Source organism: Nyctibius grandis, chromosome 11 (genome assembly GCF_013368605.1).
Source record: "Nyctibius grandis isolate bNycGra1 chromosome 11, bNycGra1.pri, whole genome shotgun sequence".
Classification (NCBI taxonomy): Eukaryota; Metazoa; Chordata; class Aves; order Nyctibiiformes; family Nyctibiidae; genus Nyctibius; species Nyctibius grandis.
The window spans coordinates 102,599-120,333 of NC_090668.1; the positions used below are offsets into that span (position 1 = coordinate 102,599).

Sequence of the window (17,735 nt, forward strand, 5' to 3'; positions counted from 1 at the left end):
CTGCAGGGGCCTCAAACGTGAGAGTAAACGAGACACCAAGGCTGGAGCACTTGGTGTGCCCCAGCTCTGCTGCTGCCCCTTGCCAGGGGGTGGGTGGGCCTCTGTGACGCCCAGCAACCCACTAACGCAAATAGCCAGTGGCTCCTCTCCACCCCACTCCCCTCCTGGCTCACGCACGGGCTCCAATTTCTCGGCGTCAGCCTCCGCCAGCGCTCAGCTGTCGGTTCCCCTCTGTCCTGTCACTCCCGCTCTCCACGGGACTGGGGCAGCTGCCCCCCTCCCTGCGCACCCGGCACAGAGGGCTGGGGGCTCCACAGCCAACAGGGCCCCAACATCGGCCACCCTTTGCGGGGTGTTTCATCGCAGGACGAGAGCTCAAACACAGTGTAAGTGTGTTTCCGTGCGCGGCTCCCCCTCATCATGGCCACTGAACCCCGTGGGCCCCTGCTCCACCTACATTCCTGCAAGACCCCAGGGCTCTGCTTCTGCAGCACCCATTGCCCCAGGGCTCCCCAGCCCCCACCACTGTTCCCCTGATGGTCATCCTGGTTGGCTTCCATGGGGACGTGGCGGGGACCTCGTGTTAGGTATCACCAAAAATAGTGATGTCTGGGTAGAAGGACTGTGGGGATGGTTGACAGTCAAAGGTGGAATCAGGCATGTCTTGGGGGATGCAGGAGCAGATCCTGCCCCTATGGTTGTGTGGAGCTTCTGTGAAGAAAGCAGGGCTGTGCAGTGATGCCAGACAGCATCACAGGCATGCTTGTCCTAGGGGGCCAAGAGTGGTGCCATTTGCAGTTTAACCATGAGATGGAGATGTCTAGGCCGAGATGGACATGTACAGGTAGCCCAGGGTCTGGCTCGCAGCACTTGGCACCACGTCCACCAAGCAAGCAGCAGTGCTGCGCACGCTGGGCTGGGAGCCTGCCGTTCTCCAGCCAGCGCAGTGGGGCCCAGCAGGTACCCCGGGGCCCCGGGACCCCCCGCATCAGAACTGGCCCTTGCTGAGGCAGCAGCTGCAGGCAGCGCGGCAGGAGGTGATGCCACTGGGGCACAGGGAGACACTGGCTCCGGAGGTGCTTCCCATCCAGCAAAGTCTGGACGTTTCTGCCCCCATTGGGCACCTGCAGTGGGAACAGCCCCAGCCAACATGATGTCTCTCTTTTCCCCTCGTAGCATGACAGAGAAGGAAGTGCCAGAGCCGCCAGCGTCACCTGCTTCAGGTGGGAAACCCAAGAGCCGGGTAAGTGGGTGCCCACAGGGCAGCTTGAGTGGGTGCGGGAAGCCACCTTTCTAGCATTGTCTGCGCCTCAGCCCCAGGAGCCTTTGTGGGGCCAGGGATGCCTGGTGGGATCTGCATCCAGCAGGGCGCTGGGTGGCCATTTCCCAGCTTGACTTTTCCCCGGGGTGCCCACATCCACATGGTCCTCAGGAGTCACAGTTTCTCCTTTTGTGGGGACCTCATGGGGCTGGGAAAAGGGTCCCCGTCCTCACAGCATTTCTGCCCCAGGATGCCTGGGGTCTCCTCCCCCTTGGGGAAGGAGTCATCTCTAGGTCAGAGCAAAGGGGTGGGGAGGCAGGCACCAGCTTCTCTGCCCGCCTGCCTCACCCCACACGCCTGCCATGTGCGAGGCATCCTCTCCTGCCCCAGCAGCTACAGAAGCTGAAGCAACTTTTCCAGCGAAAGCCCAAGGAGGAGATGACGCCAGAGCCACAGCCCAATGGGGAGCTGGTCAGCCCCTCAGGGGGACCCATCTACTACATCTATGAGGAGGAGGAAGAGGAGGAAGAAGAGGAGGAGCCTGAGCCCCCGCCAGAGCCCCAGAAACTTGTCAATGACAAACCCCACAAGTTCAAAGATCATTACTTCAAAAAGCCCAAGTTCTGTGATGTTTGTGCCCGCATGATTGTCCGTGAGTCCTGAGGGTGCCGGGGCTGGGGGCCATGGTCAGGGCAAGGGCTGGGGGCAAAGGCTGGTGAGGGCTCCAGCCCAGCTGTCTGCACAGCTGCAATGTCATATTGCCTCTCCTTTCCACCCCTCTGCTCCCCCCATCACCAGTCAACAACAAATTTGGCCTGAGGTGCAAGAACTGCAAAACCAACATCCACCACCACTGCCAGTCCTACGTGGAGATGCAGCGCTGCTTCGGCAAAATCGTGAGTGTTCCCACTGGCCCCAGGCTTGGGGCACCTCCTGGCAGGGAAGACCAAAGCACGGCGGCAGGGAGCGGCCAGCTCAGTCCCTGTAGGCATGACCCAGGCACCATGAACCACCTCCCTTCCTGGCTCTGAGAGGGGGACCCAGGCATCACTCCCCTGCCGGGTGGTCACCCAGCATCTTCCCCCTCCCCGCTCAGCTCTCACAGGAGGGCGCATGGGTCTGGGTGGTGGCTGATGCTCTGACCTCCTCTTTCCTTCCAGCCCCCAGGGTTTCGCCGGGCGTACAGCTCACCCCTCTACAGTGACCAGCAATACGCCTGTGTCAAGGAGCTGCTCTGTAAGTACTGTCCCCACGCTCGGGTGCCCCAGCTCCTAGCATCCTGTAGCTGAACCCCGCTCACCATCCCTGTGCCCCAGCGGCAGCCAACAGGAGCGACCCCGTGTTCGAGACCCTGCGGACGGGCGTCATTATGGCCAACAAGGAGCGCAAGAAAGGGCAGGATGACAAGAAAAACGTGAGTGTGGGGTTGGCCTGTCGCTCCAAATGCCCAAGGGTGCCAGCACCACAGCCTGCACCCCATTGCCACCCCCACCTCCCCGCCTGCTCTGCACCCCCTGACAGCTCTCTGCCTTGCAGCCTTTGGCTGCTATGATGGATGAGGAACCAGAGGCCACGAAGCCAGAAGAGGGCAAAACCGAGGGCGGTGAGTGTTGCAACCGCGGCAGGGCTGGCTGCACGCGAGGGCCAAGGATCTGGAGGGAGGCTGAGATCCAGCCACAAGCATGTGGCAGGGAGGGAGCTTGATGGGGGAGACTGTACTTGGGGGGCCTGCCAGGGTGGGTTTTGCCCTGCAGAAATGGGGCCTTCAGTTCAGGTCTCCACGATGGGGCTCTCTCTGCTTCCCCTCATTGACCTGGGCACAGGAGATCCTGGGGAGGAGGCTGGTCCTGGAGAGGGGAGGCAGCACCAGGAGAGATGTAACCCCCCTTCCTTCCATTTCCAGGCACCTCTGAAGGGGACAAGAAGACTGAGAAGAGCCCAACAGATGACAAGGTAGTGGTCATCCTCGCCCTATGCCCCAAAGGCCCCTGGCCTTGGAACAGCGTGGGCAGAGGCTGCAGGGATCTCCCTGCTGTGCTCCCCAGGGGCTGTCCGCAGCCTTTCTGGGACCCTGAACCCCTCTTTCCTCCTTCCCCAGAACAAGAAGCCACAGCCAGGGATTCGTGGTGGCTATCTGCAGTCTCACTATTTTGTGGCACTTTATCGCTTCAAAGCCCTGGAGAAAGATGACCTGGATTTCCCGTAAGTTCCCAGCCATGTACTGGGCACAGGGGTGGTGAGGGGCAGGATGTGGGGTCTCCAGTGGAGAGGGGGAGAGGTTTTCACCTCAGCAATGAGCCTCTCAGGGCCAGGAGGGAGTCTGTGAATGAGTGAATGGGGGCAGAAATTAGAAGCATGCTTGGCCGTGGTTTGGATTTTACGGCTTTTCTGCCTGCCCCAATGGGCTACACATCGAGCAGTGGCCCTGGCTCTCGCTGAGCCAGCTCTCCCAGCTCCCAGGCCTCGGGCACAAACCTCATGGTCTTTGTCTCTATGTGGTTCCACTGATTTCTTGCACCCCAGACTTGAGGCTGAGCTGCTCGCATGCAGGACCTGTCTGTCCCTGAGCCCAGGGCCTGTGTGCATTCCTCGATCTCTGATACAGCGCACTTGGAGCTGAAGCTGTGGGAAGAGCAATTTTCCTTGCCAACCTCAGGGTCTCCCATGGCGGGTGGGTCTCTGCCCCAACTCACACTGAGCCCTTCCTTCCCTTCACAGGCCAGGGGAGAAGATCACGGTGGTCGATGACTCTAATGAGGAGTGGTGGCGGGTAAGGCTGGTGTCCTACAAGCATAGAGGGGGAAGATGCAGAGCTTAAACCAAAGGGAGAGGTCAGCTGGGAGTGCAAATTGCACTCCCAAAGGGGGGGTCACAGCTCCCTAACTCTGCTGTGTCCTCATTCCAACCCACAACCTGCAGGCTATTTGTCATGGGGGGATCTGGGGGTCATACAGATCGGCTCCAGCCCCCACCTTGCACCCATCCACTGACTTCTTTCAGGGGAAGATTGGTGAAAAAATTGGCTACTTCCCTCCAAACTTCATCATCCGGGTGCGGGCAGGTGAGCGAGTGCACAAGGTGACACGCTCTTTCGTGGGCAACCGGGAGATCGGGCAGATCACGCTCAAGAAGGATCAGGTGAGATAGAACCACGTGGTCACAGCCTGTGGTCCTCCAGACCCCGCCTGCATCTCTGCCCTAGCCTCCCTCCAGGACCCCCCTCAGGGCTGCCCTGTCGCCCTTCTGCCCCCACAGCCACTCCCTGCCCTGGCCTCCATGACTGTCCCCACGCTGCCCACCTCCCCCAGCCCTTTGGATGAGACCTGCCCTCAGCCTGGGGGCTGCTGCCTTCCCCCTGCTCTGTGGGGTCCCGGGAGTCTCAGCTGCACCCCTCTCACCCCCAGATCGTGGTGCAGAAGGGTGAGGAGGTGAATGGTTACGTGAAAGTCTACACTGGTCGCAAAGTGGGGCTCTTCCCCGTGGACTTCCTGCAGGAGATCTGAGCGGGGCAGCGTCCCAGGGCCCCCCAGCCAGGGGAACGGATGGACCCTGGCTGCAGGGAGCTGCCAGCGTGGGGTGGGGATGGGGATGGCAGGTGCCCCCCTCCCTGATGCCTGCAGCACTGGGGTCGCTGGTGGGGACCATCTCTGCCAGGACTGGAGCAGGCCGGGCTGTGGGAGGTGCCTCTTGGGCTGTTTACCCCGTGGGGTTTTTGGTGCCTTCAGAGACACGGGGTGCAAGGAGGGGGCAGCCCCAGACACACCGCCCCTGTCTGAGGTGGTGGGGGCTGGCTGCCTGGGGTGGGTCTGTGCAGTTCTCTCCTGCTGCTCGGGGCTGTGTACTCCTGTGTTTTGGCAATACATGTCTGCTCCCGCACCCCGAGCTCTCTCTGGTTTGGATTTCCTGGGCCGGGGGTCACTGTGGGGCTGCCGGGGGCCCCAGCTGCTGCGGACAGGGCTGGGGGGGCTGAGCAGGTGCTTTCCTGCTGCGTGACACCCGGTGCAGCACCTGCCTGTGCCTTGCACATGCGTGTGCATGTACACCCCCCGCAACACAGCACCCATGACCCCGCGTGGGGCCCCCACAGCCCAAGGCTGTTCCCAGCAGCCGCACACGCATGGAGCCCACCGCGTCTCAGCCGGGCGCGGGTGGCGTGAGGGAAAGGGGGCAGGAGCCCCCGCCGCCCCCCGGTCCGCATCCCCTGGGGCCCGGGTCCGCCCCTCCCTCAGCGCGGCCGCCCCCGGCGCCGAGCGCTGGCGCGGGGCCCGGCAGGGCCCGAATAGGGGCCGCGGGCGACAGGTGACGGGGCCTGGGGACAGGACGAGTCCTTGGCATGCGGGGGGCGAGCACCGAGCCAGGAACAGGTGCCCGGGCGGGCGGCGCCGCCGGGGAGCGCCGGCACCGGGGTGGGCACCGCGCCGGCCTCGCTGCCCCGGCCCAGGTCTCCGGCCGCGGCAGGGCGAGGGCGGCTGCGCGCGCCGCCCGTGACGTCCCGGAGCCGTGACGCCGGCGGTAACCACGGCGACGGGCCGGAAGCGGGGCCGCGGGGGCGGGCAGGGCGGTAACCACGGCGACAGGGCCTGTACCGCGCGCCGCCCGTCGCCATGGTGACAGGCAGCCGTGGGACGGGGCGGCCCGGCCCGGCCGCCTGGTAACAGCGGCTGCCGCAGCGCGGCCGCGATCGCCGTGGAACCCGCCGGAACGGGCCGGGCGGGCGCAGCCCTCGGCGGGGCCGCCTGCGCTGCGGGGCTCTCGCCGCTGGCCTCCGTGTGCTCGGGCGGCTGCTCTGGCCCTGCCGCGGGCCGGGCGGGGGCGCTGCTGACGCGCAGCGCGGCCTCTCCGTATGCAAAAATATGCAAATGACGCTGCGGGCGCGGGGAAGCCGCGGCGCTCCCTGGCGGACAGCTCGCGGTGCAGCCCCCACCACGGGCCCCCGTGCCGGGGGGCAGCGCCCCCCCCCGCCCCCCGCGGCTCCCGTCCCCCCCCCCCGGCGCGTGTGCGGGTGCCCCCCCGCTCCCCGTGCGCCGGTGCGTGACGGGCCGGGACGGGTGTTCGCTGCCTGTGCCCCGCCGCCACCCGGGTCCGGCTGCTTGCCATGCGGGCGGCGCGAGCCCCGTCCCTGTCACCCGCCGCCATTGCCATGAATATTCATGCCCGGGCCCTCGCTGAAGAGCTGGGGAGGGGACGCGGGACTGAAGAGCAAAGCAGCCCCTCGGGAGGGCGTCGTGGTGCCGCCGGCCCCTCAGGGGCGGGGGGCGCACGCCGGTCCCACAGCGCCCCGCCACGGGGAGACCGCAGGCAGGGGCGTGGGGAGGGGTCCCCAGTCCCGGCCCAGCTGCCCCCTCCCTCCCCCCCACCTGCAGAATCAGGAGATGCAAATACATCGCGGGGCTGCGCGGGCGGGGACGCGGCTCCGCCGGAGCGAGGGGGTGCCTCTGCTTCCCCCGCGGCTTTGGGGGGGCTCTGGCTCCCACCCCCTTGGCCAAGGGGGCTGTGCCGGGGCTGCTGGTGCCCAGGAGCAGCTCCCGCTGACGGCGCAGGGAAGCGGCACCACCGCGCCTGCACCCGTTCACCCAGGGGCTTCCTGCCAGCTCACAGGGGAGTTTATCGCTCTCGCCCCCAGACACCTGCTAGTCCTGCCTCCCCCCACTGCCCCCTTGGCCCAGGTTAACCTCTGCCAGGTCCTGCTGGCACCACGAAGGGCCAGGGCGTGCAGGGTCTCCTGGCCCTGGAGGCATCCCGGGGGCTGGGGCACAGATACCTGGTCTCCACACTGCGGGTCCTCCCGCAATCCCAGCATCTCAAGCGCCAGGTGGGAGATGTGCTGCTCCGGGGCAGCAGAGAATAATGGAAATTGGGGGTGAGGGGCCTCAGGGGGGGCAATACACGGCTCCCAGAACTGTTTCCTCCCTGCTCGCTCACATCCCTACCTTCTGTCAGACAGCTTTTAAATGCCGAACCATTAAAATTTTCCACCTCATTTGCAGCTCCTCATATGGTTAATTTTACTGGGACTGTCTATTTATTTATTTGCAGAGCCCCGCGGGGGGGCGGGGGGGGGGCTGGAAGCTGATTTGCTGCATCTGAGGAGTAGGGAGGGGAAGGGGGGGAACCACCCAGGGAAGGGGGAAGGGCTCCAGCTAATTTAACAGCTGAAGAGAACAACTTAATTAGACTCATCTGGAAAATTGGGTAAAACCCCTTTCATCAGTCTCCCATCCCCAGACCCCTTCCCTGCCAGCACTCATGGACTTCTCTCGGCTGCACAGAATAGCACATGCTTTGGGATGGGGAGGGAGTGCTGGGGGCCAGCCCTACCAAGCAGATGGCCTTCATTACATGCAGAATCTAATTGGATTGATCAGCAGTTAATAGGAAATTAAGAGGTGAATCCCTTCCCCCTCCCAGCTCCACCTGCATGTCCTGGCTGCCCAGGTGCTCCTCACAGCCTCCCCAGCCTGGTGCAGCCCAGTCCCCTGCTGCCCTCCTCCTTCCCGGGGCTGGGGGTGTGGCTATGTGGCAAGTGAGTGGTGGGGACAGTCATTTGCACCTCATGGGCAATGGGTTGAGTGCCTCTTCCTGCGTGGGAGAGGATGGGTGGTGCTTGGTGGCCATGTCTGCGTCTGTGCAGACACGAGGGCCGCTTGCTGCACGCTCTTCTGGTGTGGGCACGGGTGCGTGTGCTCAGGGGAACGCGTGCTCCAGAGGCACTCTGGCGTGCGCCCATGGGGTGTGTGGCTGCGGACCAGAAGTTTAGGGTTTGGTCTTGCTCATGTTTTTCCTGTTCCTGGTGCCCGCAGCCTGGTTGTGACCCAGCTGTTTGCAGAGAGGGGCTGTGACTCTGCTGGTGTGGGGACAATCAGCATCTTACTGCTAAATCCACTGCAGCTGGTTTATGCAAAGGGATCTGCTACCCACCCCACCCCATGTAACACACAGGGAATGTCAGAGCGGAGGAGCCACCCTGACCCACCAGATTAATCACCTCAATTTCTCTCTGCATCTTGTGAAAGGTCAGGAGTCTTTGCAAGGCCCAGAAATTAATTGAAATACCACTGGTCTTGTGCCGGGTCCATACATTACCCCAGGAGAGCAGCACTGGCACGGAGGGGATGGAGGCATCTGCCTCCTGCACACCCCTTCTGGGGTGCATGCAGGAGCCCCAAGGGCTCCTGCAGTGGGAGGTGGGGGTGTCCTGGTGCTGCACCCCACGGCCTGCCCACCTCTCGTCCCTGCAGGTGAGACCCCTCACATCCAGCCTGGCCCCGGGGTGCTCCCATCTGCCTGGCTCTGCCTGAATCATCTCCTCTGGCTTGGCAGATGCAGTGCTCAGAGATTGTTCTCCATCTCGAGGCAGGGAAATAGATGCATTAAACTAAAATAAACCATCTCCCCTCCCCACCTGCCCCCCCGCCATAAATCAGCATAAATGCAATTTACATATTCATGGTATTTATCCAATAACTGTCCTGTCCCAGATTAAACGTGCCCTGGGGATCACCGGGGCTCCTTATCTGTGCCAGGGTGCTCCCGGGAAGGAGCAGCTCTGCTCGGGGATTCGAGTGGCGGGGGCGGGGGGGGGCTGCGCGCGTCATCCTCCTCCATCGCTCCCACTCAAGGCAGGTCCTGGGAGAGGAGCTTGGAGGGGGAAATCCAGGGCTTGGCAGCAGCCTTGTCGCACAGCCCTGCCCTCCTGTCCGGAGCTCCCTTCCACCCTGGATCAGCACGCTGCCATCACTGTCTCCCACCCGGCCCAATGCCTCTCTCCTCAGGGCTGCCTGCGCCCTCTCCTTGTGCCGCTTCCTCCCTTCCTTCCCCAGGCTCCCTTTGGCCCCAGCGGTGCTGCTGGGGGAGCCCAGGGTTCCCACACAGCTCCCCGCCCCTTGAGTCTCACCCCATCCCAAAGCAGCAGCGTGGGCAAGGAGCGTCAGCCCGTCCTGCCCCGGGCAGCACACTTGTCTTCCCACTTGGTTTGGAGGGAAGAGCCTGAGGGAATCTGGCAAGGTTTGGGGGGCAGGTGTCCCCAGCTCTGTGGAGCCTCCCTCCAAGTGCCCCCACTGGCTGTGCTGTGCATGGGGGGGACACACCACGTCTCCCACTTTGACAGGTCCTTGTCAGCAGTAATGACCAGCTCTGAGTCCAGCGGGGCCCGAGGGCTCAGTGCTGAGCTCGTTAGGGGGGATTTAATGAGGGCAGGAGGCAGGCACTGCCTCTGGCTGTTTGTCACACTGTCTCTGGCCTCACAGCCTGCCTAGACCCTGAGCCACCGCTGCGGCGTCCCCCCATGGCGTGACACAGCACAGTGCCCTCCGCAGCCCCCAGCTCAGCCCCCTGCTTCTCTCTGCCCTGGCCACAGCCGGCAGGGCTGGGAGGGCAGGCTCTTGCTCTGGCACCCATGCCGGCCAAGTGAGAGCCGATGGAACCAGCATCCTGCCTCTGGGGCTGTCCCCACATCCAGTCTGCACCCCTTGGAGACAGGGGACCGCATGGGGGCTGTTTCCATTGTGTTCCCCCACCCAGGGATCTGCATAAAGGCTCCTGACCGTCCAGTGCCGTGAATGCCCCACTCAGCCAAAGGAAAGATGAGGGTGTGGGGTGCAGCTGGGCAGTGCCCACCTCCTGCCCCTGCTCCAGACTGCCCCAGCCTCTCTGGTGCTGCAGAGGAGGAATAGTGTTGCTCAGGGATGCTTGGGGAGTGCAGAGAAGTTTGAGGGCCCTTGGGCTGTGGGGTGGGAGCAACAGACATCAGGAAACCCAGATTCCAGGAGGCAGAAAATCCAGGGGCAAAGGGGGCTGCAGCCAGGGCGCGGGGGCATGGCACACGGGACGTTGCTGGTGTCTGTCCTACCCCCTGAGGTGGAGGGGGGGGCTCTCCCCAGGGGCACGCACATGCCCCAGGTCCTGGGGGTCTGTGGGGTGCTCGGTGAGCCAGTCTCTGCTGTGGGCTGCACAGTGCTGAGCATGGGGCGTGGGCAGGGCTGCGCACCGGGTGCCAGTGCTGGGGCGGGGGGGGGGCTCAGCCATGTATGCAGGCAGCAGTGGGGGGAGCCCAGGTGCCCCAGCCCTTCTGAGGGGCTGAACTTTGTGCCTGGGGGTCCCGTTTTCCGTTTGCAACATCTTTGAGGCACCAGGAGTCCTTCCTGGCTCAACAAGAAGCTGCGTAAACAGGAGCCTGCGGGCAGCGTTAATTAGTTAAATATTTGGCAAGGGAGGAGGCTCAGGCAGCATCTAAAAGTGCGGGGGGGGGGGGGGCTGCGCTGTCACCTGCCCCACTGCAGAGGAGGGCAGACCCTGGGCATCCGGGGCCGGTCGCATCCTGCTGGGTGCTGTTGGCCTGTCCCAGCTCAGCCAGCGCTGGGACCACCGCCTGCTCCCCAGCACAAGGCAGCCCAACCTCCAGACCAGACCTTCATCTGCATTTAAAAGGCTGCTTGTGCCGAGGGGCCCCCAGGGACCCCCCCCCTTCTGCGCCTGTCACTGCCTCGCTCTGAGCCGCGCAGACCAGCGGCTCCTTGCTCCAGCCGCACCCGAGTCGCTGGGTGCCGGGATCCCTCTCCTCTGCCTGGCACCCCTGTTTGCCCCATCAGCTTTGCTCGTTATCCCTGGGGTCCACTAATATCCCACACGGGCATTAATCGGGGGCAGCGATAAGCGGTTGGGGGGAGGCCTGGGAGGGGCAGATTTGGCTCCAGCGGGGGCGGGGGGGGGATGTCCCGGTGAGGGGCAGGGGAGGGATGCTGGCCAGCACGGGGATCCTGTCAGAGGGATCAGGCATTTCGGAGCAATCCCTGCTCTACCTGCTGCCCCCACCCTGGCTCCTGACCTCCAGACTGTGGGGTCCACCCTCCCAAATCATTAACTGAGGTTGAAACACCCCAAAGCCTGGCTGGGGAGTGACAACCGTGTGCAGTGTCTGTCCCCACAGCCTCTGTGATGTGAACTAAATCCATCCTAATTAGCACTGATTTGCATGGGGAAATGAAAATTAATCTAGCCTGGTTTACTGGCATTAGTGATTCTAGTTGGGCACATCAGAAAGTGGCAGACGTCTGGGCGGGCAGGACTTGATATGGCAGAAAGCTGTCTGCTCCCTCCTTTCCCTCCCAAGCCCCACTTCGGGCCCCCTCACCCAGCACCCCCTGCCAGCGCCGTGGCGCGGCGGTGCCGTACGCCGCGGGGCTGCCACGGAGCGTCCGCCGGGACCGGGCTCAGATGCCTGCGTTCTGTCCAGCACCCTTCTTGGGTGGCACGGGGACGTCGGTGCACCCCACTCCCCCCATCCCACTGCTCAGGTGTGCCTAGTTGTGGGATATGGACAACAGCAACAGCAGTTTTCCCATCCCACAGGTTGTTTCTGGGCATGGAAGGGAGGGAGTGAAGGGCAGGGCAATGCCGGCTCTGCTACCTCAGGGTGGGAGATGCTGCGGGGGGGGGGGGGGCGGGGAGGGAAGGTGTGTCGTGCACACGCGTGCACTTATACCTGCGTGCCTCCATGCACACCTCTCTGTGCCTGTATTTCCACACACAACTCTGTGTGTGTCCCTGCAAGGCTATTCCTGCGCATCCTCTTGTGCATGTCAGCATGTGTGTTGCATGCACACCCCATGCATGTGGCTCCGTGCACACCAGGCAGGAGCACATTGTCATTCTGGAGGCGGGGCTCACCAGGGAGTGGGCGCAGCAGGGAGAGCCCTGGCTGTGCCCCCTTCGGAGACCTCTGGCCTCGGCTGTCTCCCGATGCCGGTGCTGCCTGGCCCGGGGGTAGCACCGTGGCTCATTGTTATGGGGTCCATGGCAATGCGGTGAGCAGAATTAGCATCACACTCATGAAAATTTAACGAGGAGAAAACAGCTGGGCAGGAGCTTTGTCCACCAAGGCTGGGGGTGGCACAGTGTGGACAGGTTGGTGTTGGCCGCAGGGTGGGGGGCTCTGGTGCCTGTCACTTCTTCACATATCACCCCTCCTTGGTGTGACCCTTCCAGCCCCAAAACCTGGCCATCCCTCTGGGACCATGTCTCCCCCTCTGGCAGGAGGACCCAGACCTTGGGCAGGTGTGTCCCCATGCCCCGTCACCACCTCTGGGGCACTTCTGGACATGGTGACACCCCCCCCCCCCCCGCCCCCAGCTGGCCCTGGGGATTTCAGCCTGGCTGACAGGAGCGAGACCTTCAGCTCCTGAGGCTGCATTTGCAAGTCAACCACGAGCTCAAGGGCTGCTGGTAGTGGCAGTGGCAGGAGCTACCTGTCCTGTCTACTTGGGGACAGGGACACCCCGGGGAGGGCTGCGAGGACAGAGCAAACCCTGCTGCAAAGGGATGGGGCTGTACTCTCCCCCCTCCCCGCCCCCCCCCCCGTGTCGTCTCTGGCTCAGGTGTGTGTGGGGGTTGCTTTTCTGTAGAGCTGTTATTGCCCCCCCCTCACAGGGCTGTAAACACTCAATTAAGCACGAGCGCTTGGTCCTGCCTTCCCTGTCGCTGCTGGTAATTATGTAGGTTTTTCGGTGTCAGGCACCGCGGGGAAGCGCGATTACAGCTAATTGGAGCGGCTCTCCCCAGCCCAGGGCCTTCTGCAGCTGCTGGAGCTGCCGCGTGACAGCAGCTCCGTGCCCCCCCAGATCTGTGCCCGCGGGATACCTGGGTCTGATGGTGACTCCGCGCCCCCCTGATCTGTGCCCGCGGGATGCCTGGCTCCTTCCTACCCACCCGCCCCATCCTTTTGGTGCTGCAGGTCTGGTTGAAGAGCCTACCAGGTGCCTTCCTGCTCCACTCTGCTCCAGGGTGGGTTTGGGACCCCCTCACCCATGACGTTGCAGGGACCTGTTTGGGCTCCCCAGGCCCCACAGCCACCTCGGAGGCTGCAGCAGGACGGGGTGGACCTGCCAGAGCCACTGCCAGGGCACTCAGGGCTCTGTGCCATGGGCAGGAATCAACCTGGCTCCATGAGACAGCATGGGGCTGAGCGTACCCAGCAACCAGGGTGCACAGAAGTGGGGAGACAGGGAAGGGGCAGGGTCTGCAAGTGAGAAGGGAGCTGCCCTGCACTCTGGGCCTCCCCAGAGCTGGGGCTTGGTGAGGGGACCCAAGAGTTAGGGGGACTGGGGGGCATGAGGACCTGCTGTCGCCTGGCCCAAGGGAGATGCATCAGGAGTGCAGCATCTGCCATTGATTTCTTATTATGGAGTTCAGCAAGAAAAATGAGGCGCTGGGGCTACGGAGCAGCAGCCGTGATTTGTCGCCTTCTCACTGTGTCCTGGCGGGAATGGGAATTGATTTTGGAGCCTCTGGCATCAGTCAGCAGGTCTGGGGGTGGGAGATGGGGAGCTGGAGAGGGGATGGCTGCTGGGGGCATGGCACGACCCGCCCTCCAGGATGTGAAAGATGGGACTGGGACCTGTTTGTGGTGCAGAGGGTGCTACCCAGCCCAGGAGCCCCCACTCCGTGTCCGGAGCCACAGGGCTCTGGCGAGACGCCCAGGCTCTCAAGTGCCTCCCTGGGATGCTGGGGTCGAGGTCCTTTTGGGGCTGGGGTCCTTGGCCCTGGTGCTGGGCTGGCCCCCTGGACCTCGCGGAGTGGGACCACAGCGGCTCTGCGGGCGGCCCCATGAGGGCTGGGGCGGTCCCTGTCCCCCCGCCCTCTCCAGGGCTCCGCACGGGGGGGCGGCAGCAGCGCCAGGCAGGGGATTGGCGGGAGCTGCGGGCGGTCCCCCCGCCCGGTCCCCCCGCCCGGTCCCAGCGCTGCTGGTGCCCACGCTGCCGGGCTGGTCTGCGGCACACGGCGGCTGCCGGGGCCGGCCCAGCGGCGAGGGCAGCCCGGTCCCGGTCCCGGTCCCCGCCGGCCCGATCCGCGCCGCGGCCACGAGAGGGCGCCACAGGCCTCCGGCGGCCCCGGGCGGCCCCACGCGGGACATGTCTCAGCCTGTGCACGCGTGTCTCAGACGTGTGCGTGTGTCAGACGTGTGCATGTCAGCTGTGTGCACCCATGTCAGCCACATGTGCGCGTCTCAGCCATGTACTCTCCTGTATCAGCCATGTACTCTCCTGTATCAGCCATGTGCACGTGTCTCAGCCATGTGTGTCCATGTCTCAGCCATGTGTGTCCATGTCTCATCCGTGAGCGTGTGTCTCAGCCATGTGTTCCTCTGCTCAGCGCAGCTCTGTCCCCACCAGTATCTTTGTCACGATGAAGGAAGAGGCTATTATGTTTATTAAATTGTATCAAGGCAGCATTACAGCAATTGGCAGCTGGTGACCCTGGTTATTTATAAAACAGTCTTTGAAAATCACAGCTCTGGGCTTGGGCTTTTCTTCAGAGAATTATGGAAAAAAAATCAATATTGTGGGATGGAGCCGAGTTGGTGGTTAATTGCGGGGTCGGTTCAAGGAAACGCCTTTTGGTGTGACAGCAGCTATCGAAGACCTGACCTTCCCCCTGCTCCCCCCAGGGCTCCTGTCCTGCAGCCCCTGCGGTTGTAGGGCTGTGCTGGGGGACATCCCTCCCTTCTCAGGACCCAGCACACTGCCCGGGCTGGCAACTCTGGGACCAGAAAAGGCCAAGGGAGAGCGGCTCCTTCCTTGCACTGGGGTACTGGGTCCCTGAGCCAGCAGGGACAAGGAAGGGTGTCATCTCATCCACCTTTTGCAGCATTACCAGGGGGTGTGACAGTCTCAGGGTATTAGGCTGGTGTCCCCCTTCCATCCTGCAGCGGTTGTGGGTCAGAGATCCGCTCTCCTGGTGCTCATCACACAGTACCCTGTGATTAATGGGGGGAATTAGGATGATAATAGCCCTTTAAATGAAGGTGCCAGTTACAAATGATGTGTGCCCATGCTGCGTGATGGATGGTGCCAGGGCCAGCCCCTGGGTGCTGGCGGGCAGGCGTGCTCAGAGACACATTATGGCCAGGGCAGGAGCAAGGAGGGGACTGTGATGTCATAGAGATCAGTGACACCATGGAGTGGGCATGACATCACACAACAGCTCAGAGTGAGGGGATGTGGGACAATGCCAGAACTGTGCGCACGGCGGTGCAGCAGGGAGGCAGGGCCATGGTTGCTCCATCATTATCTGGCTGTGCAAGTCATCATGACATGTCATGATAGTGCTGGCGTGTGATGCCTTTGTGGAGTTACTAGTGCTGCCCAGCATCACCAGCCCCTGCGGGGCTACTCCTGCCCCCCAATGTGGCTGTTCTGGGACCCGAGCGAGGGGTCCCAGGCGAGGGGTCCCAGGCGAGGAGTCCCAGGCAGGAGCCCTGCAGGGCCAGGAACACTCTGCTCTCCCCAGGAGGGGCCGGGGTCCCCCCAGGATCCAGCCCCTTCTCCCCGTGCTGGGGCTCATCCTGCAGCATGCCTCTGTGGGTCTATGAAATATATCCTGTTAATTCACCATTTAATTATTGGCTGTTTGTTTATTGTTTGTTTGCTTTAGTTGGTATGAATTTTTTATGATGGTTTCCATTGCCCCCACCAAAAGCCATTGAGATTTACAGCTTTGGCACGAACAGAGCCTTAATGAGGGGAAGGTCCCCATCAGCAGTGAGGGATGACCCTGTGTCACCATCAGAGGAGGGTATGGAGCAGCTCCTCCTAGGGCTGGGGGGACACAACCAGTGGGTGCCAGCTGTGGGGCAGGGAGGCAGTGGAGAGGCTGCGAATTGTGGGGCAGTGGCCCATGCAATAGGGGGTTGTGTGGAGCCGGGGGGGGATGCATGGGGACGGGGGGGGGGGAGCGAGTGCCAAGACTGAGAGCCAGAGGAACCAGCGTGCTCAGGTGCAGGCACGTTCAGCCCCAAGCTGCAGCATCTTCCATTAATGAAGCACTTCATCACCGTGGCGTTGCGGGGGGGGGGGGGCACCCAATTCAGAATGATAAATTCCCCGCGACGGCCCTGCGCTCGCTCGCAGCAGCCGTGATTCTCCTTCATCTTGAATAATATTTTTGGAGTGGTTGTAAAATAACCTGCCGCAGCAGCTGTGCGTGGAGACACCAAGGCCCAGCGGCTCTCTCCAGCCCCCCGCCCCATTTGTCTTTTCAGCTCCCCACCCTGCAGGGGCAGCTCCCTGTAGCCCTCGTGTGGGGCCACAGACTGCACTGGCACGGCACACGTGTGAGTGTGCACCTAGCCATGCACGTTTGTGTGTATGCACGTGTGCGACCATATATCTGCTTATAAAGGCGTGTGTGTGTGTGTGTGTCCATGCTCATCTGTTGGGACGTGCGTGTATGCAGACATCCATGCACATGTGTGCAGGTACGTGTCGCTGTACAGGCAGGGGTGTGTCTCTGCACGCGTGTGTGTGAGCGCAGAGCTGCCTACATGTGCACACACGTGCAGCTCTGTGTTTACAGGTGCGTGTCCGCACACGCACGCACTTCCTGAGGTCAGCTGCTGTAATTCTTTTCTCTCTGGGAAGTATTTGTGGTCTGTCTTGTTCTTCCCCAAAAGCGCTGACCCATCAGATCTGCGTGGTGCCAGGCAGGGCCAGCAGTGAGAGAGAAGCAGCTCTGGCAGTGTCTATTTGCTGGTGTCCACCACGTCTCCCTCAGGGCCTGGGCGGTGGGAGCACACTGGACCCCTCCGCAGCGCTCTGCGGGGCTGAGCCCCTCGCGACGGCCACTCCGGTGGGGCTGCGGGCAGCGGACCCAGGAGGGCTCCTGAGCAGCCGGGCACACGTTGTAATCACCACAGAAGAGGGAAGCACAGCACAGAATTAAACTATCTCTTAATTACAATCATTAATGAGCACGGAGGCAGCTGGGCTTTGTGGGCAGGGAATCCCACTGCATCTCCTGGGGAAGTCCTGGGCTTCTCTGCAGGAGTGAGGAGCTCACGCTGGGCCAGGCTGCAGAGGGGCAGGTTGCTCCAAAGCAGACCTGGTTGTGGTGGGACCGGGACCCCCCGACGTCCTGGGCTCCTAACGCTGCCGGACACCCTGTGAGGATCCCTGCTCAGTGCATCGGTGCTGCGCTCTGAAGGGGTTATGGCCCTGCACAAGTCCCACCACTTACACACGTGCATACGCACATGCCCTGTGACACCCCACCCCCCCCCACCCCGCACACCCCTGCTGTGACCCGGCACAGACACCCTCCCTGTACCCACACTGCTGTCCCTGTGCCAGAGCAGCCGCTGGCAGAGGAACGCAGCGAAGGACGAGCGTGTGCCTGTGCTGAGGGCAGGATGCGCTCTGTCTTGGGGAGTGGCACTTAATCAATCCCATTTCAAAACTCTAATTATATCAACAAAGGCCTCAACACGGTGCTGCTGGCTGCAATTCAGACATTGTTTATTTATTTCCACACACTCCAGAGAAGTTTCTCCCCTTTGTCCTTTTATACTTTGCTGAAAGAAATGAGGTTAGGATGGAGCGGCACCAACGGGGCTGCGCTGCACCAGGCAGAGGGTGCTGAGGTGGCGAGGGGGCCTGGACTGCCGGGCTGGGGTGGCAGCAGTGGGGCCCTGGGAGAGCGGAGA

At 62.7% G+C, this 17,735-nt stretch overlaps 1 protein-coding gene across 3 annotated transcripts; it reads left to right on the plus strand.

The window, feature by feature from the left end:
* The first annotated feature begins 204 nt into the window (after window positions 1-204).
* STAC3 (SH3 and cysteine rich domain 3) lies at window positions 205-5,137 on the plus strand. Of its 3 annotated transcripts, none has more exons than XM_068410775.1 (12): window positions 205-386; window positions 1,177-1,243; window positions 1,652-1,913; window positions 2,060-2,157; window positions 2,422-2,497; window positions 2,578-2,675; window positions 2,783-2,864; window positions 3,165-3,214; window positions 3,360-3,463; window positions 3,980-4,031; window positions 4,262-4,399; window positions 4,666-5,137. In XM_068410775.1, the coding sequence occupies exons 2-12, from the start codon at window positions 1,178-1,180 to the stop codon at window positions 4,762-4,764; spliced, it is 1,125 nt and encodes a 374-aa protein (XP_068266876.1). In that variant the 5' UTR covers window positions 205-386; window position 1,177; the 3' UTR covers window positions 4,765-5,137. The 3 variants fall into 3 exon arrangements, with proteins under 3 accessions (XP_068266876.1, XP_068266877.1, XP_068266878.1); XM_068410776.1 differs by having other exon boundaries at window positions 2,798-2,864; XM_068410777.1 differs by having other exon boundaries at window positions 241-386; window positions 1,655-1,913; window positions 2,798-2,864.
* The last annotated feature ends 12,598 nt before the right edge of the window (window positions 5,138-17,735 follow it).

Bases quoted from the DNA above. Each gene is read 5' to 3' on its own strand.
- STAC3 (XM_068410775.1), top strand. From the start codon at position 1,178: ATGACAGAGAAGGAAGTGCCAGAGCCGCCAGCGTCACCTGCTTCAGGT. The intron at 1,244-1,651 runs GTAAGTGGGTGC...CTCCTGCCCCAG, and splicing joins GTGGGAAACCCAAGAGCCGG to CAGCTACAGAAGCTGAAGCA. The intron at 2,865-3,164 runs GTGAGTGTTGCA...TTCCATTTCCAG, and splicing joins AGAGGGCAAAACCGAGGGCG to GCACCTCTGAAGGGGACAAG.